The sequence below is a fragment of the Microtus oregoni genome, unplaced genomic scaffold, assembly GCF_018167655.1.
Source record: "Microtus oregoni isolate MIOR12 unplaced genomic scaffold, Mior012 000002F_ref0000024, whole genome shotgun sequence".
NCBI lineage: Eukaryota > Metazoa > Chordata > Mammalia > Rodentia > Cricetidae > Microtus > Microtus oregoni.
In genome coordinates, this window is record NW_024543061.1 from 64,735,692 (window position 1) to 64,759,975 (window position 24,284).

A 24,284-nucleotide genomic window follows, 5' to 3' on the forward strand; every position below is an offset into this window, starting at 1 on the left:
ACATTGCCCCTGACTTAAGCTCAGGAGACATTCTATAATTCAGTGACTGAGTCCTGGAATTTGGCCTATAGGGAGAGTATAAATTAGAGATTAGTGGTACAAAGACAGATATCATTGAGGCTCCAAGGACCTGTAGATTCTGCACATTTAGAATGATTTTGCCAGTGTTTTAAGAGCTGACTGAAGAGGTGAGGAAAGTTGCTTTCTGGCTCTGAGGAGTTTTTCTTTATTGACCTTGTAGTGTGGACAAGAAGGGCCATGTTCACTACTTAATCAAGTGGCGAGACTTACCCTATGACCAGGCATCTTGGGAGAGTGAGGATGTGGAGATACAGGACTATGACCTGTTCAAGCAGAGCTACTGGAATCACAGGTAGGTGATTGGAGAGAAGAGTAGAGCTGCTCTCCTGCAAGGACCCCTAGGCAGCTGTGGTATGTTCTCATTCCCAGGGAGTTAATGAGGGGTGAGGAAGGACGGCCGGGAAAGAAGCTCAAGAAGGTAAAGCTTCGGAAACTGGAGAGGCCTCCGGAGACTCCAACTGTTGATGTGAGTTGGTGTGGAAGAGGAAGGGCATCATTTGTTGGGTGGCAGAAGTCTTGCCAGCTATAGTCTCATGGTATACAGATGGCTCTAGCTCTGGTGTTCTAGAGGCTTCATATCCTGCCTCTGCACAGGTGTATAAACCAGAATACGCTGGGATTTCTTTCTTCACCATCAGAAAAAAAAACCCACAAAAGGGATATTGTGTGTGAGGGTAAATATTATCTAGGGAGTGATCTTATACACAAGGGTTTATTTATTTGAGAAAGACAGGGTCTCTTATAGCTGAGGCTGGCCTTGAACTCCTGATCTTCCTGTTTCCACCTTCCAAGTGATTGCTGATGTGTACAGCCATCACACCTACTTATCTGGCAGATCTAATGGAATTAGTGTATGGGTAGTGAGTTTTTGATACTAGTATTTTTTAATAATTTATTCTTTTAATAGTATTGGTGTTTGGCCTGCATGTAAGTCTGTGTGAGGGTGTCAGATCTTGGAATTACAGTTGTGAGCTGCCATGTGGGTGCTGGGAGTTGAACCTGGGTCTTGGAGGAGCAACCAGTGCTCTTAACTGCTCACCATATCTCCAGCCCTGCTTTTCATATTGAACTCAGTCCTTTTTTTTTTTTTTTTTTTTTTTTTTGAGACAGGGTTTCTCTGTAGCTTTGGAGCCTGTCCTGGAACTAGCTCTGGTAGACCAGGCTGGCCTTCAACTCACAGAGATCCGCCTGCCTCTGCCTTCTGAGTGCTGGGATTTAAAGGCGTGCGCCACCACCATTTGGCTTGAACCCAGTTCTTATGTCTCAGCCTCCGAAGTACTAGAATACAGGCAGGTGCTACCATGCCTGGCTTCATTAAGGGTTTTTGTTGCTGTTGTTGTTTTTCTTTTAGCTCTTGGGGAAAAAATAATCTAGTGAGGCCATGTAAAGGAAGAAGTAGCTGCTGTCTTATGGGAAAAAGGGAATTCTTTACCAGCTCTTGTCTTCTCTCTCGTCCTACAGCCAACAGTGAAGTATGAGCGACAGCCGGAGTACCTGGATGCCACAGGTGGAACCCTGCACCCCTACCAAATGGAAGGCTTAAACTGGCTCCGCTTCTCATGGGCTCAGGGCACTGATACCATCTTGGCTGATGAGATGGGCCTTGGGAAGACTGTGCAGACAGCAGTCTTTCTCTACTCCCTCTACAAGGAGGTGAGGACAGCAGAGATGTTAGTTTTTAGTGTGGGGATTTTGTGGCTGTATTCTTTTCTTGTACTTTGAGGAGAGAGAGGAAGGGAAGAAGGGAGTCTGACTTTGAACACTGCTCAGGGATAAGAAGATATAGGTCTGCAATGGAAAATTTTTCCTTAATATTTTTTAAAAAAATTTTATTTGCGTGGGTGTTGTACCTTTAGTATATCTGTGCTGGAGAGAGGGCTCAGCAGTTAAGAGCACTGCCTGCTCTTCCAAAGGTCCCGAGTTCAATTCCCAGCAACAACATGATGGCTTACCATCTGTAATGAGATCTGGTGCCCTCTTGAGGAAGAGACCTGGTCAGTCGCCCTTATCAACTTAGACCATGAAACCCAATATGGACAAGTTCAGCATTGCCAGGGCATGAATTTCATTTCACTCATTCATGTCTGTACACCACCTTTGTGCAGTGTCTGTGGAGGCCAGAAGAGGATTGTCAGATCTCTTAAAGCTGGAGTTACAGACTGTGAGCCATCATGTGGGTCCTGGGATCTGAACAGGGGTCCTCTGCAAGAGCAGCCAGTATTCTTAACCAGTGAACCATCTCTTTAGATCCTACGGCGGAAATATTATGGGAATGGAGCCATGGTAGACTTAGTATATCTGCTGTCCTGGGGAATGGGGAATGCATGTGTTTTGAGGTAAACAGAATTGTGGTTGGACTTAGTGGTAGGGAAAGTCTTGGTGGAAGAGTGTGACTTTGAAGGTCAAGGTGAGCCGTTGCTTTTTGGAAAAGAGGATCAGATATCTTTTGTAATAAGAATGATGGGTGGGGCAGTGGTGCAGGTGTCAGGCCTCAGTTTGACTGAGGGTCAGGGAGAGATGTGAGTCTGGGGTTTAAGATGATGGTTCTCTTAGTTCTGATTCTGTCTGCTTTCTTCCTCCTAGGGTCATTCCAAAGGCCCCTTCTTAGTTAGTGCTCCTCTTTCTACCATCATCAACTGGGAGCGAGAGTTTGAGATGTGGGCTCCTGATATGTACGTGGTAACCTATGTGGGTGACAAGGACAGCCGTGCTATCATCAGGGAGAATGAGTTTTCCTTTGAAGACAATGCCATTCGTGGTGGCAAGAAGGCCTCCCGAATGAAGGTATTTCAGTGGGGGAGGAAGAGGGTAGTGTGTGAGAGGGATTCAGTGCTTTGGGCTTAGTTTGCTGCTTCACCTGATCTCTGGGTAAGGCAAAAAACAATAGCTCTGGGACCAGGGAAAGCTCACCTGTCCCTGGATGTGCTGATACTGGAGGAGTGGACAGTAATGAATAACCAACTCATCTTCTGCAGAAAGAAGCATCTGTGAAGTTTCATGTTTTACTGACCTCCTATGAATTGATCACCATTGATATGGCCATCTTAGGTTCTATTGATTGGGCCTGCCTCATTGTGGATGAAGCCCATCGTCTGAAGAATAATCAATCTAAGGTAAGTAGGTAGGGAGGTGATAGTCTCCAGATTTAGTCTTTGGGAGCATCATCTCTTTGAACAAAACCTAAGTAAAGAAGAAAGGAAAAATGGTCTTTGTTTCCTTCCTTACCTGTGGTAGCACTTCTGTGGCCAGGCCTTTAAGATTGTGGCTGGCTGTGGGCTGAGAGACTCATTTCACCGAACAGTAAGACAGCTTGGGATTTTGTCGGTATATTGGTACCCTGATTTCTTGATTTCATCTCTCTTCACCAGTTCTTTCGAGTTTTGAATGGTTACTCACTACAGCACAAGCTGTTGCTAACTGGGACTCCATTACAAAACAATCTGGAGGAATTGTTTCATCTGCTCAACTTTCTCACCCCTGAGAGATTCCAGTAAGTGTGTTTATCATAGTCAGTCCATGGTTCTGCTTCAATTCTTCTTGGTGCCCATCTCCTCTATTATTTTCATTTCTTCGTTTCTCTCTCACCGATAACTCTATTTTTTTTCTTTTTCTGAAGCAATTTGGAAGGCTTCTTGGAGGAGTTTGCTGACATTGCTAAAGAGGACCAGATTAAAAAACTACATGACATGCTGGGGCCTCACATGTTGCGGCGGCTCAAAGCTGATGTATTCAAGAATATGCCATCCAAGACAGAACTGATTGTGCGCGTGGAGCTGAGCCCTATGCAGAAGTGAGTGTGAAGTGTGGAAGCCCAAATTCAGTCTTTTTTTTTTTTTTTTTTTTTTCGAGACAGGGTTTCTCTGTGGTTTTGGAGCCTGTCCTGGAACTAGCTCTGTAGACCAGGCTGGTCTCGAACTCACAGAGATCCGCCTGCCTCTGCCTCCCGAGTGCTGGGATTAAAGGCGTGCGCCACCACCGCCCGGCCCAAATTCAGTCTTGTAATCCAGTTAGACGCTGCCATTTTGCCAAGGGTTTCTCCCATGTAACCTCTAGGCATCTGGTGACAGGAGCAAGCAGGGCCTGAAGAAACCTGATTCCTGGGAGCTGGCATTTGTAGTTCTTAGTTATACCTTCCTGTGTCTAACATGATGATTGTGTGGCTAGTGCTTGTTACTTAGCCCCACAGGGAGGAGTGCTGAAAGATGAGCTCAGGCTGTTGGGTTGCAGCAGTCATTTAAAGCCTTGAGTCCAACCTGTCCTTGTGTCTTGTTCATATAGAAAGTACTACAAGTATATTCTCACGCGGAATTTTGAAGCACTTAATGCTCGAGGTGGTGGCAACCAGGTTTCCTTACTGAATGTGGTAATGGATCTTAAGAAGTGCTGCAACCACCCTTACCTCTTCCCTGTGGCGGCAATGGTAAGATGAACCACCTCTTTGTTTTCCCTCGATTGCTAACTCCTCCTTGTGAGCTTTCTTTCAATATGCTTTCCTTTGCTTCTGTCATCAGGAAGCCCCTAAGATGCCCAATGGCATGTATGATGGTAGTGCCCTAATCAGAGCGTCTGGGAAATTGTTGCTGCTACAGAAGATGCTTAAGAACCTTAAGGAGGGAGGGCATCGTGTACTCATCTTTTCCCAGGTATGTGGGCCCAACTAGAAGTGCAGAGACAGTGGTGGGACAGCCCTAGTGACTGAGAAGAGGGATTATCACCTACCAGCTCTATAATTAATTCACCTGTTCCTTTTACAGATGACCAAGATGTTGGACTTGCTAGAGGATTTTTTAGAACATGAAGGTTATAAATATGAACGCATTGATGGTGGGATCACTGGGAATATGCGTCAGGAGGCTATTGATCGCTTCAATGGTAAGAGAGGAATGGCTTATTTCCAGGCAATCATTTTCTTTTCTTCTTTTTCTTCGCCTCCCTTCTTCCTTTCTTCCTAACTTCCTTCTTTCTTTTTTTTTTTTTTTTTTTTGGCTTTTTGAGACAGGGTTTCTCTGTAGCTTTGGAGCCTGTCCTGAAACTAGCTCTTGTAGACCAGGTTGGCCTTGACCTCACAGAGATCTGCCTGCCTCTGCCTCTCAAGTGCTGGGAATAAAGGCATGTGCCACCATATATGTTTGCTGGGTGGTGGTGGCACATGCCTTTAATTCTTGAGTACCAGGCCAGGTGGTTTACATAGTGAGTTTCAAAACAGGTAGATTATGTCGAAATCCTTTCTCTCAGAACCTCCCCAAAAACAACAGAGATTACTTTTTGTGTGTGAGTGTTTTGCCTGCATGTAAGTATGTACACCATGTGTGTGCCTAGGTACTGGAGTTACAGACAGTTGTGAGCTACCATCTTGGTGCTGGGAATTGAACCCAAGTCCTCTCTCTGTAAGAGCAACAGAGTCTTACTATGTATCCTTTGCTGGTCTGAAACTCTGTAGACCAGGCTGGACTCAAATGCAGAGATGAACCTGCCTTTAAGTGCTAGGATTAAAGGCATGTACCCGTCCAGTCTCAATCATTTTTCTTGTATCTCTGGAGTGATCACTTTATTTTCTGTAATGTGTACATGCATTCATGTGTGCTTACAACTGCGTCTGCACACTTGTGTACCATGGCACAGATGTGGGAGTACAGGAAAACTTACAGGAATTGGTTCTCCCCTTCTACCATATGAGTCCTTGGAATTGAACACAGATATCAAAGCATCTTTGCCTGCTGAGCCATCTCACTGGCCCCCTACTGGTTTGTTTTTTAAGATTTTATTTTGTGTGTGGGTGTTTTATCTGCATGTGTGTCTGTGTACCACAGGTATGTAGTACCTGTAGAGGCCAGAAGAAGGCATTGGATCCCCTTGAACTGGAGTTATAGCTGTTTGTGAACTCCCATGTGGATGCTGGGATTGAACCCAGATCCTCTGGGAGAACAGCCAGTTCTCTTAACTGTGGAGCCAGCTTATTCTTGTGCACCTGTTTTCTCAGTAGTTCTTTTGGGTCTTGGTCAATTGATATGGAGGAGGAAAGCTTTTGAAGAAAGAATTGGATTAGCTCTATTTTCTTACCTTCCCCTTGGAGTCTTTTCTCTATTAATTATATCCCAAGACTGAAAGAAGGGATAGATTAGTTTTATTTTTCAATTTATTTTTATTTATGTATATGTTTACCTACTTGTCTGTATGTGTAGCGTGTATGTACAGGTGCCTAAAGAGGTGTCTGGAGTTATGAGCCACCTGATAAGAACTGAACCTAGGTCCTCTGTGAGAGCAGAGAGTGCTCTTTATCTCTAGCCCCAAGGGTCAGATTTGTTGAAGCTCAAATATGTGGTAGACTTCTCTATCTCAGTAGATGCAACTACCCCTTCCCCAAACTTTAATTGTTATTTTTTGAGACAGGGTCTTTGGCTGTCCTGGTTATTTAAAATATTTTAGACTTAAAAGTTGTAAAACAATACAGAATTAACCTGCTGCTCTTAATAATAACAACTTCCAGTGCTTGGTGGCATATGCATGTAATCTCAGCACTTGATAAAGAGCATTGGCTATTCTTCCAGAAGACCTGGGTTTGATTTCTCAGCACCCGTGTGGCAGCTCACAACTCTCTAACTCCAGTTTCGGGGTATTCAGCATCCTTTTGTGGTTTCTCCCGGCAGTGCACATATGCTGTACACAGACATACAAAGGGAAAACATGCATATAAAAAAATAGCTGGGAAATGGTGGTGCACCCTTCAATCCTAGTACTCAGGAGGCAGAGACAGGCAGATCTGGACTGGCAGTTTGAGGCCAACCTGGTCTACGAATGCTAGTTCTAGGACAGGCTGCAAAGCTACAGAGAAACCTTGTCTCAAAAACCAAAAGTAAACAAACAAGTACATAAATAAATAAATAATAGTAAAAATATTTAAAAATAATTCAAGGATATCTGGGCTACATGTAGTATATAAGCCCTGTCTAGAAGTGGGGAAAAAGGGCCAGTGAGATGGCTAGCAGGCGAAGGTACTTGCTACCAAGCATGTCTCTCTGATTTCTATCCTGGTACCCACATGGTAGAAAGAACCAACTTCTGCAAGATGTCCTCTGACTATACATATGTGCACATGCATGTATATATACAAAATAAGTGTAATTTAAAAATACTTTTATAAAAGGCCAGTGAGATGATTCAGTAGGTAAAGGTGCCAAGCTTGTTTACCTGAGTTTCTATGTCTAGGAGTCACATAGTGGAAGGGGAAGACAAGCTTTGTCCTCTGACCTCCATGTAGGTGCTGAAGAGTACACTCACATATACTGGCACACAAATGCACACAAAACAGAGGTGGGAGGGGCTGTTTGGGGATGTAACTCAATTGTTAGAATGTTTGCCCTGGATTCCATTCCCAGCACTACTTAAAGTATGGTGACACTTAACTGTAATCTCAGTGTTGGGAAGCAGAGGCAGGTGGAAACAGGAAGTTCAGTTATCCTCGGCTGTCTAGAGAGTTCAAGACCAGTCTGATCTACATGAGACTCTGTCCCAAAAAAACAAACGGAAAAACCCCAAAAACTCAACAAAAATCAAAGAATTTATGTGACCGTGGTAGGAAGTTAATATTGAGTCATACTGTCAAAGAACTATAGATCCTGAGTGTCACCAGTTTTTCTCTTAATGTTCTTTTTCTATTTGAGGATCCAGTCCCAGGTGCACACTGAGATCCAAGGGTAGATCCTACTCTTTTTTTTTTTTAAAAGATTTATTTATTTATTTATTATATATACAGTATTCTGTCTGCATGTATGCCTACAGACCAGAAGAGGTCACCAGATCTCATTACAGATGGTTGTGAGCCACCATGTGGTTGCTGGGAATTGAACTCAGGACCTCTGGAAGAGCAGCCAGTGCTCTTAACCACTGAGCCATCTCTCCAGCCCCTAGATCCTACTCTTTACACCATGGTTAGATAGGAAACTTCTTAACTGACTTTTCATCCCCCACCCCTTCCTTTATGATATTAGTGCTTGGATTTCTGATCAGTTATTTCTTTGCTCCCTTCTCTGCCTCCTCTCTGTCTCTTCTCACTCCTCTTCCAGTACATCTCCTGTGTGAGCCCTGTTGTATGGTGTTACTCCTTTCCAGCTGATTATAAATAAATTACAGCAGATATTTTTTATGCTAATGTCATTTTGACTATAGATTTTGATGCTGATTTCAGTATCCTTCAGGGTATCTTGTTTATGACAATCGTTTGGTGTTTTTTACAGGCTGTTTCTTACCTTCCTTCTCTACTTATTTGTTGTAATTCAGGAGAGAACTCATAGTGTTTTCTGTTTCTTAGCACCGGGTGCTCAACAGTTCTGCTTCTTGCTCTCCACTCGAGCTGGAGGCCTTGGGATCAATCTGGCCACTGCTGACACAGTTATCATATATGATTCTGACTGGAACCCCCATAATGACATTCAGGTGAGTAGAGAAACTCTAGGAGATCCCAGCAGCCCCTACCTGCCCTCCAGGAAATGTTCTGTTATTTGAAATTTAATACTTGACTTTGACTTTTTTCTTAATTTTCTTTTTTTTTCGAATGTCATTATCTGAGAATTGGGATTAGTTATAGTCCTCTTTTGGGTGATGTGATGAGAGGTGGTATATCTGGAGGGAGAGGTGCAAAAAGAAATGTTATGTGAAGACTAGCTTCAGCTTCTGACTAGTATCGTCTCTGATTTCTGTGAAAGACGGTAGGACATAAGATTGCTGGTTTTGTTTGATCAAATCCAGGCCTTTAGTAGAGCCCACCGTATTGGGCAAAATAAGAAGGTGATGATCTACCGCTTTGTGACTCGTGCTTCAGTGGAGGAGCGCATCACGCAGGTGGCAAAGAAGAAGATGATGCTGACACATTTAGTGGTGCGGCCTGGGCTAGGCTCCAAGACTGGCTCAATGTCTAAACAGGAGCTTGATGACATCCTCAAGTTTGGCACTGAGGAACTATTCAAGGATGAAGCCACAGATGGAGGTGAGCTGATCAGGATCTTAAATTTTAAGTGGAACTTGGCTTCCTAGAGGGTAGAGAAGTACTTTTGATAGCAAGGGTCCCATAGGAACTGTAGTAGCATTTCATTTGTATTATAATAACTAAAGCTTGCCTGAGGATCAGAAAAGTAAAACAGCTACACTGGCCAGTCTTACAGGTAGCAATGACATACACCTTTAATCCCAGTAGCCACACTAGTTGCCATAGAAACCAGGCGGTAGTGGTGCATGCCCTTAATTCCAGAATTAGAGAGGATTGCAAAACGGGAGGAGACAGTTCTCAGTCTCAGTCTCATTCTGAGAACCATGAAGGCAGGATCGCCATTTCAGATTGAAGTAGAGGTAAGAGCTAGTGTCTGACTGTTTTACTTTTCTGGTCTTCAGGTTGAACCCCAATTTCTGTCTCTGGTTTTTTATTAATCGTGACACAGGGAACTGGTTTTTCTTTTCTCTCTCTTTTCCTTCCTTCCTTTTTTCTTTTGGTTTTTCAAAATAGGGTTTCTTTGTGTAGCTTTGGAGCGTGTCCTGAAACTCACTTTGTAGACCAGGCTGGCCTTGACAGAGATCTGCTTGCCTCTGCCTCTCGAATGTTGGGATTAAAGGCGTACACCACCACAGCCTGGCTAGGAGCTGTTTTTCTTCTGCAGCACCTGAATTGACTTTAGGGTTGTGGCCCCCTGGTTCTTCATAGGAGGAGACAACAAAGAGGGAGAAGATAGCAGTGTTATCCATTATGATGATAAGGCCATTGAACGACTGCTGGATCGCAACCAGGATGAGACCGAAGACACAGAATTGCAGGGCATGAATGAATATTTGAGTTCATTTAAAGTGGCCCAGTATGTGGTACGGGAAGAAGAAATGGGGGTGAGTATGAGTCCAAGGCAATGCTGTTCTTGTTTATTGGTCTAAAAATTGGAATTGAGATCAGGATGGTACTTGAAATAACAGAAAAGAATGTCACCTGCTCAGTTTCCATTATCATCTTCGCCTTGACTGTAGGGAGCTCCACAGTCGGATTTCACATAGCCATTATGTGCTCTCCTAGAGTCTTACTTTTATGTAGCTTATTAATTCTCCACATAAATCTTGGAATGCTAGCTTGGAAAAAGCAGATGAGATACATACTTTATTAGGTAGCTGTTTTCTCAAAGTAAGAATTCTTTTTGTTTTTCCTTTTTCCTCCTTGGTCTTACACTAAGAAGTAAAAACTCCCAAAAGAGAATGTGTGGAGTTTTTGTAATATATTTCATCCTTTAAGTAATTTTAAAATGCTGATTTCTTTGCTGGTTCTCTTTAAACCACTTGGCTCAGGGTTAAGTTGGCATGGGTTTTTGATGTCTTTACCATGCTTTCTCATCAGAATAACGCTCTTCCTGCATTCTGGTAGTATAGCGTTTTTCCCCTTTGTTTTTTAAACAAAGTCTTGCTGTTTGTTCCTCCTCCATACACCTCCCAGTTGCTACGATTACAGGCTTGGGTGTTATTTTAGCTGAAACCTAGACTGACTTTGAACTCTATAGCTTAAACTGATTTTGAATTCCTGATCCTCCTGCATCTACCTCCCAGGAGCTGGCATTATAGGCATGTGCTGGCTACCATATCATGTCTGATTATCTGGCAGAATTTTTATTATTATTAATATTTTGTGTATGTGTTGTTTATTTTATCTTAGAGGCAGGGTCTTGGGTATCCTGACTGGCCTGACCTTCCTATGTACTGAAAATAACCTGCCTCCATGCATGGGCCTTGTGTGTGTGGTGATGGAGATTGAACCCAAAGCTTCTTGCATACTAGGCTAGCTTTCTGTCCATCTGACTCATAGCCCTACCCCTGTCTATCAAATCTTGATTAGCAGGATTATTGTGGGCTTTTTTTTTTTGTTGTGATTTTTATAGAACTAAGATCAGTTCTGCCTGATATGTTAGTTTTGGGTTGTTCACCCTCCCACCCCTGAAACAGGCTTTCTCTGCAACAAACAGCCCTGGCTATTCTTGGAGCCTTTCCTGGAACTCTGTAGACCAGGCTGGCCTCAAACTTAGAGAGAGCCAACTGCCTCTGCCTTCTAAGTGCTGGGATTAAAGGTGTGTGCCACTGCTTCCCAGTTTTACTTTGGCTATGTTTTTTTCGAGACAGGATCTCCCTGTGTAGCCCAGCCTGGTCTTGAACTCATGGCCTTTTTACCTTAGCCTCCCAAATGTAAGATTACACATGTTAACCACAGGGTCCCATATATCTCAGGCTATCCTGGAACTCATCAAGGATGACCTTGAGCTTCGGATCCTCCTGCCTCTACCTTCTAAGTGCTGGGATGATGGACCTGTGCCAGGTGTGCAACTGCTGTGTCCTGTTCATGTGGTGCTGGGGTTGACTATGACCTTTCCCCTCATGAAAAAGCACTGCGCACTGTGCTTTCTTTCCAGCTTGTTCTTGGGATATTGCTTCTAGTCATGGTTTATGTGTAACCGGTGAGGAAATTTTATATAAATCAGCAGTAAATTCAACCAAAAACTGCTTTTTCATAGGAAATCTTACTCCTTTCAGTGGCAGAGAGTGAAATTGCCTAGCAGAGCACGTGTTAGGGGGTGACCTATGCAAGTATATGCAAGGATACTTACATACATATATGCAAGTATATGTGTTCTGTTCATTATTTTTATTTTCCTTTTTCTGTTTTTTGTTGTTGTTGTTGTTGTTGTTTTGGAGACAGGGTCTCATTATATAGCTCTGGCCTGGAATTCACAGAGTGCCTGCCTCTGCCTCCAAGTGTTGGTTAAAGGCATCAACTATCACACCTGGGTATTTCTTTTTAGACTGTTTTGGTGGGGTTGTTGAAGATGGAACCTGGGGCTAAGCAGTTAATCTGCTACTGAGTTATATACCATACTAAAAGAATTTTTGTTTTCTTTTAATATTTTTAAAAGATTTATTTATTATGTATTCAGTGTTTTGTTTTTATATATGCCTGCAGGCCAGAAGAGGGCACCAGATCTCATTACAGATGGTTGTGAGCCACTATGTGGTTGCTGGGAATTGAACTCAGGACCTCTTGAAGAACAGCCAGTGCTCTTAACTGCTGAGTCATTTCTCCAGTCCCTTCTTTTAAATTTTTTATTATGTATATTCATTATACATAGTACTATGTACTTTAAAAATATTTCTGGGGACAGGGTTGTTTGTTTTTGTTGAGACAGGGTTTCACTGTAGCCCTAGCTGTCCTAGAACTCATACTGGCTGTAGACCAGCCTGGCCTCAAACTCATAAAGATCTGCCTGTCTCTGCCTCCCAAATGCTGGGATTAAAGGTGTGCACTACCACTGTCCTCCTGAGGTAGGGTCTTGTGTAGCCTAAGATAGAATTTAGGCAGCCAGGGATGATGTTGAACTTCTGACCCCTTTGCCTCTGCCTCCCAAGTGCTGGGATTATAGGCATCTGTCATCACACCTGGTTGTATATGGTGCTGAGAATTGAGTCTGAGATTTGGTGCATGCAAGGCAAGCACTTTACCAACCAAGCCATATCCCTAGCCCCTCTATAAGTTGTTGCCCAAACTGGCCTTGAACTTTTGGTTCTCTTGCCTCAGCTTCTGTATTGGCTAAGACTTGTACTATTAGGCATAAAATTTTATTTTAATGGCCAGGCCTCATTATATAGCCCACTCTGACCTGAAATTCAGTTCCGGGCTGGCCTCAGGCTCAATTCTTCTGCCTCAGATTTCCTGAGTGCTGAGATTATAGGTGTGTGGTGATCAATTTAATACATAAATATTAATGCCGGGCAGCGGTGGCACATGCCGTTAACCCCTAGCATTCAAGAGGCAGAAACAAACATCTCTTCAGTTCAAGGCCATCCTGGTCTAGTAGGGAGTTGGCATCTCAGCACTACAAAGTTAGAGTGTATGTCAAAAGTCAGATTGGAAGGGAAGAGGAGTTTAAGAAAGCTTATTTTGTCTTCCACATTTCAGCAGCTTTAGTGGATAGTAGGTACTGTTGCTATGAGCAACGGGTCTATCCTAGTAGTGTGACTGCACAGAGGAAACTGCTCGAGGGCAGGGACAAGCAGAAAGCCGGGCGGTGGTGGCACACACCTTTAATCCCAGCACTCAAGGGGGCAGAGGTAGGTGGGTTCTGTGAGTTTGAGGACAGCCTTGTCTACAAGAGCTAGTTCCAGGACAGTCAGGACTGTTTCGCAGAGAAACCCTGTCTCGAAAAACCAAAAAGAAGAAGAAAAAGGGGGGATCCAAAAGAGAAAAGGCTGCTGTCTTAATGTCTCGTTCAAGTACATGCTTTCAGTGATCTGACTTCTTCCCATTAGGTCTCTATTCCATGGAGATTCCACCACTTTTCAGTCACACCACGGACTGCTTATCCAAGCCATTGAGCAACGTGGCTCAAATTTTAAAAGAAAAAAATATCTCTTCCACCCTGTCCTGTCTAGTTCTCTTCTGGGACAATTGTTTTCACTTTGACTGCGCGTGTGTGCATGCGTGCGTGTTGTATACATATATATACATACACATATGTACATATGGGTATGTGTGTTGTATGCATACATAAGTACATATGGGTGTGTGTGTCTATCTGTCTTACCCAGGCTCTGATGCTGTCTTCTAGTCTCCTTGGGTTCCAGGTGTGATTGTGGCACACAGACTTACATGCAGCCAAAGGATATACATAAAATTAAAAATTTGGAAATAAAAATTTTAAAGGCAGTTATGATTTTGGGGTATTTCAGTTTTACATTCTTAGATTTTGTTTTCTTTCATTAGGGATGACCACCCTATTCTATAATTTAGTTGCATAGGGATTTAGGTTATTTCTTTGTACATTTATATGAGAGAGAGAGAGTTTGTGTGTGTGTGTGTAGGACAGAGACAAGTTGCAAGAGTTGGTTCTCTCCTTCCATATACATCCCAGGGTCAATTCTGACATGTAGGTTGTTTGTACTTAGGCTATGAATAATGGTTTTACTCTGTCTTGAGGGACTTGGATTTTGCTTTTTTCTTTGAGACATGGTCTCATATATTCCAAGCTGGCTTTGAATTCACTATGTAGTTGAAGTTGATCTTGAACTCTGATTTCTCAAGGCTAGTGTTAGAGGCACATGCTGCTCTGCATGACTTATGCATTGCTGGGGTCACACCTAGGGCCTTGTGTTTGCTAAGCAAGTATCCTCAGCCCAGGATTTGTATTTAATCAGTATTTCTGAAGTGTCTAAGGGGGAAAGTAACTTGGGTAATAAGACGTAGAGAGCCAAGCTGGGCAGTTGTGGCACAAGCCTTTAATCCCCAGCACTCAGGAGGTAGAGGTACATAGATGACTATGAGTGCAAGGCCAGCCAGGACTACACAGAGAAACCCTGCTCAAAGAACAAAACAAAACAAAAACTAAAACAATCTGGCGAGCTTTAGAAGATACTTAAGTGTGTTTCTGTATATGTGCATGTGAGGAAGTGTGTATGTGCACGCGCGCGACTTTCTTTTTTTGTTTTTTAAATTTCTCAAACAGTTGATACTTTCATGTGGTTAATTAAGACCAGATTGTTTTCTGGTCTGTTTGTGCTTTGAAGATCTCTTGCAGTGTTTGGAAGCCTCCATCCTGCCGGCTAAGGTGTAACCTTCCTCTCTTTGTTCTCCTGCTTTTGGATGTTGCCAGTAGGAAGGGATAGAAGCTGCACAGTGTCTTTTGTCTCGTCAGAATAGTTCTCCTTCTCACATTTTTCTTTAATCAGGCTAACTGCTAATCTACACATAACCTTTGAGGAGCTCTCTCCTGTCTGTTAAATTTCTTCCAAGTTTTTAGGTCCAAGCAGGCACACCGAGGGTTTACAAATCCAGCCATGCAAAGGAGCTATCTGAATGGGAACTGTGAGGACCAGGGGTAGCTGGTGGTGCTGACTTCAGCACCCCTGAGTCCTGGCCCTCCCTCTGCCCCAGGAGGAAGAGGAGGTAGAACGGGAAATCATAAAACAGGAAGAAAGTGTGGATCCTGACTACTGGGAGAAATTGCTGCGGCACCATTATGAGCAGCAGCAAGAAGATCTAGCCCGAAATCTGGGCAAAGGAAAAAGAATCCGTAAACAGGTCAACTACAATGATGGCTCACAGGAGGACCGAGGTGTGTGTGGCCGGCCCCGCCCCCCACCCACGGGCCGTTCTACTAGAGCAGTGGGCCCCGCTCATCTGCCCTCTCTCCCTCCAGATTGGCAGGACGACCAGTCCGACAACCAGTCCGATTACTCAGTGGCCTCAGAGGAAGGTGATGAAGACTTTGATGAACGATCAGAAGGTGAGAGTGGTGCCATCTTGCCAGTTCTGTAGCTGTTGCAAGTGTTTACTGTCCTCAGTGTCACTCATCCATCGTTTCTGCTTACAGCTCCCCGCAGGCCCAGTCGCAAGGGCCTGCGGAATGATAAAGATAAACCATTACCTCCTCTGCTGGCTCGTGTTGGTGGAAATATTGAAGTAAGTACCGTAGATCCTTTAGTGGGATGAAAGGGGGCGAGAGAATGTCATTCAGTGGGTCTTTGGTGGGAAGAGGCTTGCTTTCTCTTATGGTGGTTCTTTCTCCTTAGGTACTTGGTTTTAATGCTCGTCAGCGAAAAGCATTTCTTAATGCAATTATGCGATATGGCATGCCACCTCAGGATGCTTTTACCACTCAGTGGCTTGTGAGAGATCTTCGAGGCAAGTCAGAGAAAGAATTTAAGTAAGTTGAGGGCTGGGCATACCAGTTGGAACCAGGGCCTAACCCATGTTGTGCAAGGAAAGAGGTGTTGGCTAAGTGAAGCTGTTATTCATGAGAGTTGTGTTCCTGGCTTCCCTGAAAGAGACTTTGGGTTATAGTGTGGATCTGGAGATCAGCATTCCAGAACATTACAGGGCCTTACCTTGAGATGGAGCAATGTTTATGGGCCCCCAGTGTCTGACGGGCTCTCTGTTTGACTTCCTACAGGGCTTACGTGTCACTCTTCATGCGGCATTTATGTGAGCCTGGGGCAGATGGGGCGGAAACCTTTGCTGATGGCGTCCCCCGTGAAGGCCTGTCTCGGCAGCACGTTCTTACTAGAATTGGTGTCATGTCCTTGATTCGCAAGAAGGTAAGTGCCAAGCCTGTTTTCATTTTTAAGGATTTCTAGAGAAATTGGGGGCCAATAGGAAAGTAATCTGAAGCTGGAAGGAGTCTTTAACTTGCCATCCTTTGCTATAGGTGCAGGAGTTTGAACACGTGAATGGGCGTTGGAGCATGCCCGAACTGGCTGAAGTAGAGGAAAACAAGAAAATGTCGCAGCCAGGGTCACCCTCTCCAAAGACTCCTACACCTTCCACACCAGGGGACACACAACCCAATACTCCTGCACCTGCACCACCTGCTGGTAAGTCGGCCTGTTATGTCATTTCTGTCCTTTTTTAAAAACTTTGTCCTGTGCCTTTTTCTGCTCCCCTGTGCTCAGTCTTAACAGGGTAGTCTGGCCGGACACACAGCAATTTCCCTCTCAGTTTAGGAGGGCTGTCCTAAGAATAGGGCTGGCTCTTAAAGGCACGAGAGGACAATTTAGAAAGAAACAAACAGTCTGACCTCTGATCCTGAGACCTCCCTAATTGACTATCTTCTATTGGTCTGCAGAGGATGGGATAAAAATAGAGGAAAATAGCCTTAAGGAAGAAGAGAACGCAGAAGGAGAAAAGGAGGCGAAATCTACAGCCCCTGAGGTGACTGTGGAGGTGAGAGATGGGGTGACTGGATGCTCTGCTAACGTCAGATGGCTCTTGAGATTCAGGCCCATTTGCTTCACCTTCCGTCTTCTGTTCCTTTGAAGTGTGCACAGCCTGCTGCCCCTGCCCCTGCCCCTGCCCCTGCCTCCGCCCCTGCCCCTGCCTCCGAGGATGATAAGGCTCCTGCTGAGCCTCTTGAGGGAGAGGAGAAAGTGGAGAAGGCAGAGGTGAAGGAGAGAACAGAGGAGCCTATGGAGACGGAGCCCAAAGGTATACATATTTATATATATATATGTTTACAAGCACTCCAGGTTGCTGTGTAGTTCTAGACTTTTCTAAGTTTTTGGAGTATCAGGAAGAAGTGATAGACCTGGGACCCTTGACCCTTGCTTCTAAATTATCCCTAGCCTCTGACATCTTTGAAACTCTATTTATAGCAGTATAGATGTGTAACACTGTCCAAGTTTTATGGGGGTCAGAGTGGAGTTGTCTTTCTTTAGGGTGTTCTCAGTGCCTTCTTCTTTAGGCTCTGCTGAGGCGGAGAAGGTGGAGGAAAAGTCTGCAATAGACCTGACCCCTATCGTGGTGGAAGACAAAGGTCAGTGTGTAGAGAAGCTGATTTTTTTCTTATGATTTATTTTTTTATTATGTATATAGTGTTTATTTATTATGTATACAGTGTTCTGCCTGCATGTATGGCTGCAGGCCAGAAGAGGGCACCAGATCTCACTATAGGTGGTTCGAAGCCACCATGTGTTTCCTGGGAATTGAACTCAGGACCTCTGGAAGAGCAGCCAGTGCTCTTAACCTTTGAGCCATCTTAACCTCTGAGAAGCTGATTATCACTTGGACTAAATTTGTACTAAAACCAGAAACAAAATCGTAACCCACCCTCACCTCATTACCTATTACTATAGACATTTTATTCTAAGATAAATGACTTGTTAGAGAACTGGCTGGTGACACTTCTTCTGGGTCTGGGAGACCTGAGTGTGGAGGTGGATGTAGACAGATACAGCATACAAGGGCTGTAGTCCTGACATTTGCCTTTGTGGTATCCTGTAGAAGAGAAGAAAGAGGAAGAAGAGAAAAAGGAGGTAATGCTTCAGAATGGAGAAACCCCCAAGGATCTCAGTGATGAGAAGCAGAAGAAAAATGTCAAACAGCGCTTCATGTTCAACATCGCAGATGGGGGTTTTACTGGTATGGGAACGGGGACCTGAGGTGAAGTCAGTGTGTGGTGGGGACATGCTATGAACATCTCTTGGTTCTGTGTTAGGGAGCTAGAACTAGACCATACCAAGATGGATGGGGTAGGACAGGACAAGAATAACTGTTTGTTTGTTTGCTTTTGTTTTCGTGTTTTTTGGAACAGGGTCTCACTATGTAGCCCTGGCTGCCCTGGGACTTAGTATATGGACGATAGTGCGCCCCACCTTTCTTGCACACCTCAGTGGTTTTAATTCTCACGGGTGTTTGCCTTCTTCTCCACTCTCTAACCTTCCTCTCAATTCCTTCTCAGAGTTGCACTCGCTTTGGCAGAATGAGGAGCGTGCAGCCACAGTCACTAAGAAGACCTACGAGATCTGGCACCGCCGACATGACTACTGGCTGCTAGCTGGCATTATAAAGTATCCTTGCCTGAGTCAAGACTGTGTCTAGGTGCAGGGATCTTAAGGCTTTAGCTTGAGGCTCTTATTTCCTTTGTTTTTCCTGAGCACTTTTCCACTAGCCATGGCTATGCCCGATGGCAGGATATCCAGAATGACCCACGGTATGCCATCCTCAATGAGCCTTTCAAGGGTGAAATGAACCGTGGCAATTTTCTAGAGATCAAGAATAAATTTCTAGCTCGAAGATTCAAGGTGAGCAGGATGGGACAAATGAGACTGAAGGTTCTGTAAGGTCCATTCATTCAACCACTTGTGCCACCCCTGCCCCAGGATACTTATTTTTATGTTATGTGTATGCATGTTTTGTCTGCACATGTTTGTGTACTGTTTCTGTGCCTGATGTCTACAGAGGTTAGAAGAGGGCATCAAATCCCCTGGGATTGACAGAAGGTAGTGACCACCCTGTCCTTGCTGGTAACTGCACTGGGTTTTCTGCAGGAGCAGCCAGTGCTTTTAACCTAGCCGTCTTCCTAGCCCTATATTTTGTCTTTTTGTAGTCATGACTTGACACAGGGATCAAGATATATAGACTTGGAGGCTGAGTGAGACATGCAGGTCTCTGTGAGTTTGATGCCAACCTAGTCAACATAGCGAGCTTTATCCAGGCCAACCAATGTTACACAGACCCTGCCTCAAACAAATACCAACAAAGGAGACATATACAGAGTTGAAGTTATTGATTTGTACAAGAGTTGTAGCTATACCTAATGAGTGACACAGACTAGTTCAGTGGGTTTGGTGCCGAATTCTATAGGTTCAGGGGGTTCAGCAAAGTTAGGAAGGGATTGAATTGGATCCCTGAGGAAGTAGGGCTGTGGGTAGACTGGGGTCTCTTTTTTTCTGTATGGACAAACGGAAAGCTGAGTGCAAAGAGAAGATACAGGGTGAACCCTGTTTTCAATATTCCACTAAGACAGCCTCATTCAGGTATTTAGCAACTATTTATTGGTATATCTTGTATGTAGATATCAAATAGGATACCATGGAAATAAGATGCAGTTCTCCTAAGTTGAGTGTATTTGAGGGAAAAGAAAATGTTTATTAGGCCTGAAGAGGTGGCTCAGGGCTTAAGAGGTCCTGAGTTCAATTCCCAGCAACCACGGGGTGGCTCACAACCATCTATAATGAGATCTAGTGCCCTCTTCTGGCATGCAGGAATTCCTGTATGCAGAACACTGTATATGTGATAAATTAATCTTGAAAGAAAAAAATTATACTAATAATTGTTTGCCTTTAGGTGTTATATACTAAGCAGTGAGTTGCACAGAGACGTAAGAGATAAGCAGGCCGGGCTGTGGTGGCGCACGCCTGTAATCCCAGCACTCGGGAGGCAGAGGCAGGCGGATCTCTGTGAGTTCGAGACCAGCCTGGTCTACAAGAGCTAGTTCCAGGACAGGCTCCAAAACCACAGAGAAACCCTGTCTCAAAAAAAAAACAAAAACAAAACAAAACAAAAAAAAAAAGAGAGATAAGCAATGTGTTTGTTTTTCCAGCATTTAGTTTCACATAGATGACATTGTGTGTTAGGGGGAAGAGGCTACTTAATGCCCTAAGGAAGTTCTACAGGGCAGTTGGGGAGGTAGCTCATGAATGACTATAAAAGTTTTGATATATATATAATAGAGATTATTGAGTAGGAGCAGAGGGACTTATAGATTTGTGTTGAGTAGTGGTGGGAGATAGGTTAGAAAGAGGTTAGGAATTAGAGGACAGTATGCATCATACCAGAAGGCCAGTGGGTCTTTGTACCAGAAACAGAGTATGGATTTTATTCCTCTAGTTCATAGGCAACCATTGAAGGTCTTTAGATAGGACCAAGGGAAATGAAAACATGGACAAGATTGTAATTATATAGTTATGAGATATTAAGAGCTTGACCTGTGATGCTGACTGTGGACATGTGACGGTTAAAGGGAAGAAAATAACATCAAAGGGTTTCTGTACTTTGTGATTTACTGTGGGGTTAGCAAAACTTTTCTGTCAAAGTGCCAGAGAGAGCTGGGTAGTGGTGGCGCACACCTTTAATCCCAGCACTCAGGAGGCAGAGGCAGGTGAATCCCTGTGAGTAATGCTTAGTGGGCCTAATGGCTTCTGTTGTGAATCCACAGCTTTGGCATTGAAAGCAGTGGGAATAGGGACACATAGTTAGTTCCAATTCTACTTGTGGATGCTGAGGTGGGAATTACAGGTAATTTTCAAAAGAAAGCATGTATTCTTATTTTTTAATTTCCCCACAGCCATTTATCTATAACAAAACTTAATTCTTAACTCTTGGGCTATACCAAAGCTTGCCATGAGCACTGGTGAGTGCTGAGTCTGGTGTACATAGTAAGACCCAAAAGTAGCCGACTGACCTTGAGTCAGTGAGAGAGGTGCTCCTGTGAGAGCAGAGATGTTCAGTTTGAGGAGAGCTGCTTAGCATTTCTCACAATTGACACCCTTCAGCTACCTTCCTTACCACTGCCCACATCCTCAGTGTGAGGCACATTGAGTGACATCAGTCACCTGCATAGCAGTACTGCCCGCTACTGTGGACATCACTTGAGTTTGAAAAGAGTGGCAGTAGTTAGGGGTGTTGACACATGCCTGCCACCTAGCTAGCACTCAGGAATTTGAGGCAGGAGTTTAAGTACAGGGCAAACTAAGACAACTTAAAAAGATGTACAGCGGAGCCGGGCAGTGGTGGTGCACGTCTTTAACCCCAACACTCGGGAGGCAGAGGCAGGGGGGGTCTCTGTGAGTTCGAGGCCAGCCTGGTCTACAAGAGATAGTTCCAGGACAGGAACCAAAAAGCTAAGGAGAAACCCTATCTTGAAAATCAAAAAAAAAAAAAAAAAAAACTGCAGCGATGCATGCTTGTCATCTCAGTATTTGGATGGTGGAGGTAGGAGAATCAGGAGTTTAGTGTTATCCTTAGCTAAGTTTGGTCACAGTTGGATCTATCTTAAACAACCCTTCCTAAAAGGCAAGACTAAACATTTGGAATGCTTATAACCTGAGGTGGGGGAGTGAGTTGGTATGGTATATAGACTAGAAGTAGATGTCTATTTGGGCATAAATTCGTACATCTTGACTAACACAAGTCATATGTAAACAGGCCCATTCTTATAACATCCTTTATCCCTAGTGGGTCTGTGTAAGAACCAACAGGAACAGCATGTTGGGAGCTCCTGCCTGTAATTCTAGTGCTTAGGAGGCTAAAGCGGGAGAAACCCTGCCTTCGAAACAAAATAAACAATAAAAACCAACCTGCTTGACAGCAGCAACAGCAAAACAGTATATAAGGCTGGGTATGGATGTAGCTTAGTCACACAGCACTTTACTGGGCCATGAGCTTGATCTTGAGTACTACGGAAAGAACTTTCAAACAATGGATACGTTTTGTAATTTAAGAACTAACATTCAGGGGCTGGAGAGATGGCTCAGAGGTTAAGAGCATTGCCTGCTCTTCCAAAGGTCCTGAGTTCAATTCCCGGCAACCACATGGTGGCTCACAACCATCTGTAGTGAGGCTTGGTGCCCTCTTCTGGCCTGCAGGCATACACACAGACAGAATATTGTATACATAATAAATAAAATAAATATTTAAAAAAAAAAAAGAACTAACATTCACTAGGCGATGGTGGCGCATGCCTTTAACCCCAGCACTCAGGAGGCAGAGGTAGACAGATCTCTGTGAGTTTGAGGCCAGCCTGGTCTACAAGAGCTAGTTCCAGGACAGGCCACAAAGCTACAGAGAAACACTATCTCAAAAAAAAAAAAAAAAAACAACAACAAAAAAAATTTCTTAGGCAGAAGCAGGTGTAATTCTGTGAGTTCCAGGCTAGCCAATGTAAGGTTGTCATCTGCTACATCATGAATTCATGGCCAGTCTTGGGTTTATGAAACTTTGCTGTTTGTTTCTGAGATCCAGATAACCAGATTGGTACAGTTCCTATCTGCATAGGATAGATTACTGTGCCACAAAACTATTTTTTTCCTTAATCCCAGCACCTGGGAGAATGGATCGTGGCCAGTTTGAGGCCAGCCTGATTTGCAAGTGAGTTCTAGGGCTACCCAGAGCTACAGAACGAGACCCTGCCTCAAAAAACAAAGCTATTTTTGGAAGGTGTGGTAATGGTGGTGCTGGTTTTTGCCTGCAGGCCCATCCATCTGCTCCCAGGTATTTGAGAGGCAATTTAAGATTTACTTACTTGTAATGTATTTGTGTGCCTCCAAGTGTCCCAGCATCTAGCACAGGCATCTGATGCTCTCTCACACTGCCCTCTTACTTTGAGACAGTCTCTACCTGAACTTGGGGCCAGCAAGTTCCAGTGATCTTCCCTGTCTGAGAGCTCAGGCCACATGCTTATTACCCTAGGGCTAAGATCTGAACTCCAGCTCTTGTGATTGTCTAGCAAGCCCTCTTCAGCCCCAGGGTTGCAATTTCAAGACCAGTCTGGGCAACACAGCAGTATTCTGTTTCATTGACCTCTTGTCCCCTCAAACCAGAAATGGTGCACATTCCTGTAACCCTAGCATTTGGGGAGTAGAGGTAAGAGGATCAGGAGTGCAGTCATCCTAGGCTATCTAGTGAGTTTAAGGCTACCCTAGTCTACCTGAAACCCTGTCAGAGAACAAACTTTTTTTTTTAGGCAGGGTTTCTCTTTGTAGTCCTGTCTGCCTTCTAACTAGCTCTGCTGCAGACTAGGCTAGCCTTGAACTCACAGAGCTCCATCTGCCTCTGTTTCCCAATTGCTGGGATTAAAGGTGTGTGCCGCCACCACCACCCATTGTCAAAGAACAACAAAAAATTGAAAGTGAAACTAGTCATCCTATGGTTTTGAGGAGCAAAGGAAGTGCCTGGTATATAACTTAAATGTGCATGGTCATCAATATATGACTTAACTGCTGTAAAAGATGTATACATAGGAAGATATTGGAAGAAAATTCTCAAAAAGCTAACATTTTCTCTAGCAGGGGGATTACCTATGGTTTTATTTTTTTCTCTTTTGGTTTTTGATTGTTCATGATAGGGTTTCTCTTTCTAATAGCCCTGGTTGTCCTGGAACTCACTCTGTAGACAAGGCTGGCCTTGAACTCACAGAGATCCAAGTGCCTCTGCCTCTTGAATGCATGCACCACTACCACCCAACTTTATTTTATTTTTCTAAGTTGAGTTTTTATTACTTCTCTATGAGGTTCTAAAGAATAAGGAATTGTAAAACGTGTGGGCCTCTAATGGGAAGGAGATGGTGTGCCGTGATCCAACGTGGGGAAGGGGTAGTGCTGAGGAGCCGCAAGTTCACCTGAGAGGCCCGTCAGTGAGAAAGTGGCAATTAGTCCAACCTCTTTCTTTTCCCTCCCGTGCAGCTCTTGGAGCAAGCCTTGGTGATCGAGGAGCAGCTTCGAAGAGCAGCTTACCTGAACATGTCAGAAGACCCCTCTCACCCATCTATGGCCCTTAACACTCGTTTTGCTGAGGTGGAGTGTTTGGCAGAAAGTCACCAGCACCTCTCCAAGGAGTCGATGGCAGGAAATAAGCCAGCCAATGCAGTCTTACACAAAGGTCGCCAGTGGCTCCCCTGCCTCCTGCTCCTTCAGCCTCCCTCTCTACTCTTCCGTCCCCAACATCCATAATTTCTTACTGAGGATCTTTTTTTTTTTTTTTTTTTTTTTTTTTTTTTGCGGCAATCAAGGATAACAGTTTGCTCTTTGAACTCTTAGTATATTCGGGTTCTTGAGAATAATAGTGTCACCTGGGATATTTTAGAGGTGACTTCAGTTGATTTTTAGATCCCTTCAAATTCTAGACCCCTTTCAGTATTGTGTTTCTG

The 24,284-nt window shown here is 44.1% G+C and overlaps 1 protein-coding gene and 1 non-coding gene across 8 annotated transcripts in view; both read left to right on the forward strand.

The window, feature by feature from the left end:
- Nucleotides 1-24,284, forward strand: part of Chd4 (chromodomain helicase DNA binding protein 4) — a 36,772-nt gene that overhangs the window by 11,022 nt on the left and 1,466 nt on the right. For 3 of the 7 annotated variants that reach the window (XM_041631695.1, XM_041631736.1, XM_041631718.1), the window contains exons 13-38: nucleotides 242-373; nucleotides 451-547; nucleotides 1,543-1,734; nucleotides 2,665-2,865; nucleotides 3,057-3,194; nucleotides 3,450-3,571; nucleotides 3,698-3,871; nucleotides 4,360-4,501; nucleotides 4,593-4,724; nucleotides 4,836-4,953; nucleotides 8,390-8,514; nucleotides 8,827-9,064; nucleotides 9,773-9,948; nucleotides 15,017-15,197; nucleotides 15,282-15,368; nucleotides 15,456-15,544; nucleotides 15,655-15,788; nucleotides 16,035-16,179; nucleotides 16,290-16,455; nucleotides 16,707-16,804; nucleotides 16,900-17,065; nucleotides 17,322-17,393; nucleotides 17,861-17,998; nucleotides 18,318-18,426; nucleotides 18,528-18,660; nucleotides 23,821-24,019. In XM_041631695.1, coding sequence (XP_041487629.1) covers nucleotides 242-373; nucleotides 451-547; nucleotides 1,543-1,734; nucleotides 2,665-2,865; nucleotides 3,057-3,194; nucleotides 3,450-3,571; nucleotides 3,698-3,871; nucleotides 4,360-4,501; nucleotides 4,593-4,724; nucleotides 4,836-4,953; nucleotides 8,390-8,514; nucleotides 8,827-9,064; nucleotides 9,773-9,948; nucleotides 15,017-15,197; nucleotides 15,282-15,368; nucleotides 15,456-15,544; nucleotides 15,655-15,788; nucleotides 16,035-16,179; nucleotides 16,290-16,455; nucleotides 16,707-16,804; nucleotides 16,900-17,065; nucleotides 17,322-17,393; nucleotides 17,861-17,998; nucleotides 18,318-18,426; nucleotides 18,528-18,660; nucleotides 23,821-24,019 — 3,704 coding nt within the window. Of the gene's footprint in view, nucleotides 1-241; nucleotides 374-450; nucleotides 548-1,542; nucleotides 1,735-2,664; nucleotides 2,866-3,056; nucleotides 3,195-3,449; nucleotides 3,572-3,697; nucleotides 3,872-4,359; nucleotides 4,502-4,592; nucleotides 4,725-4,835; nucleotides 4,954-8,389; nucleotides 8,515-8,826; nucleotides 9,065-9,772; nucleotides 9,949-15,016; nucleotides 15,369-15,455; nucleotides 15,545-15,654; nucleotides 15,789-16,034; nucleotides 16,180-16,289; nucleotides 16,456-16,706; nucleotides 16,805-16,899; nucleotides 17,066-17,321; nucleotides 17,394-17,860; nucleotides 17,999-18,317; nucleotides 18,427-18,527; nucleotides 18,661-23,820; nucleotides 24,020-24,284 lie in introns of all 7 variants that reach the window. The other 4 variants (XM_041631703.1, XM_041631728.1, XM_041631711.1 and 1 more) reach the window with 3 other exon arrangements.
- Nucleotides 16,499-16,634, forward strand: LOC121443951. The gene has a single exon (XR_005973734.1).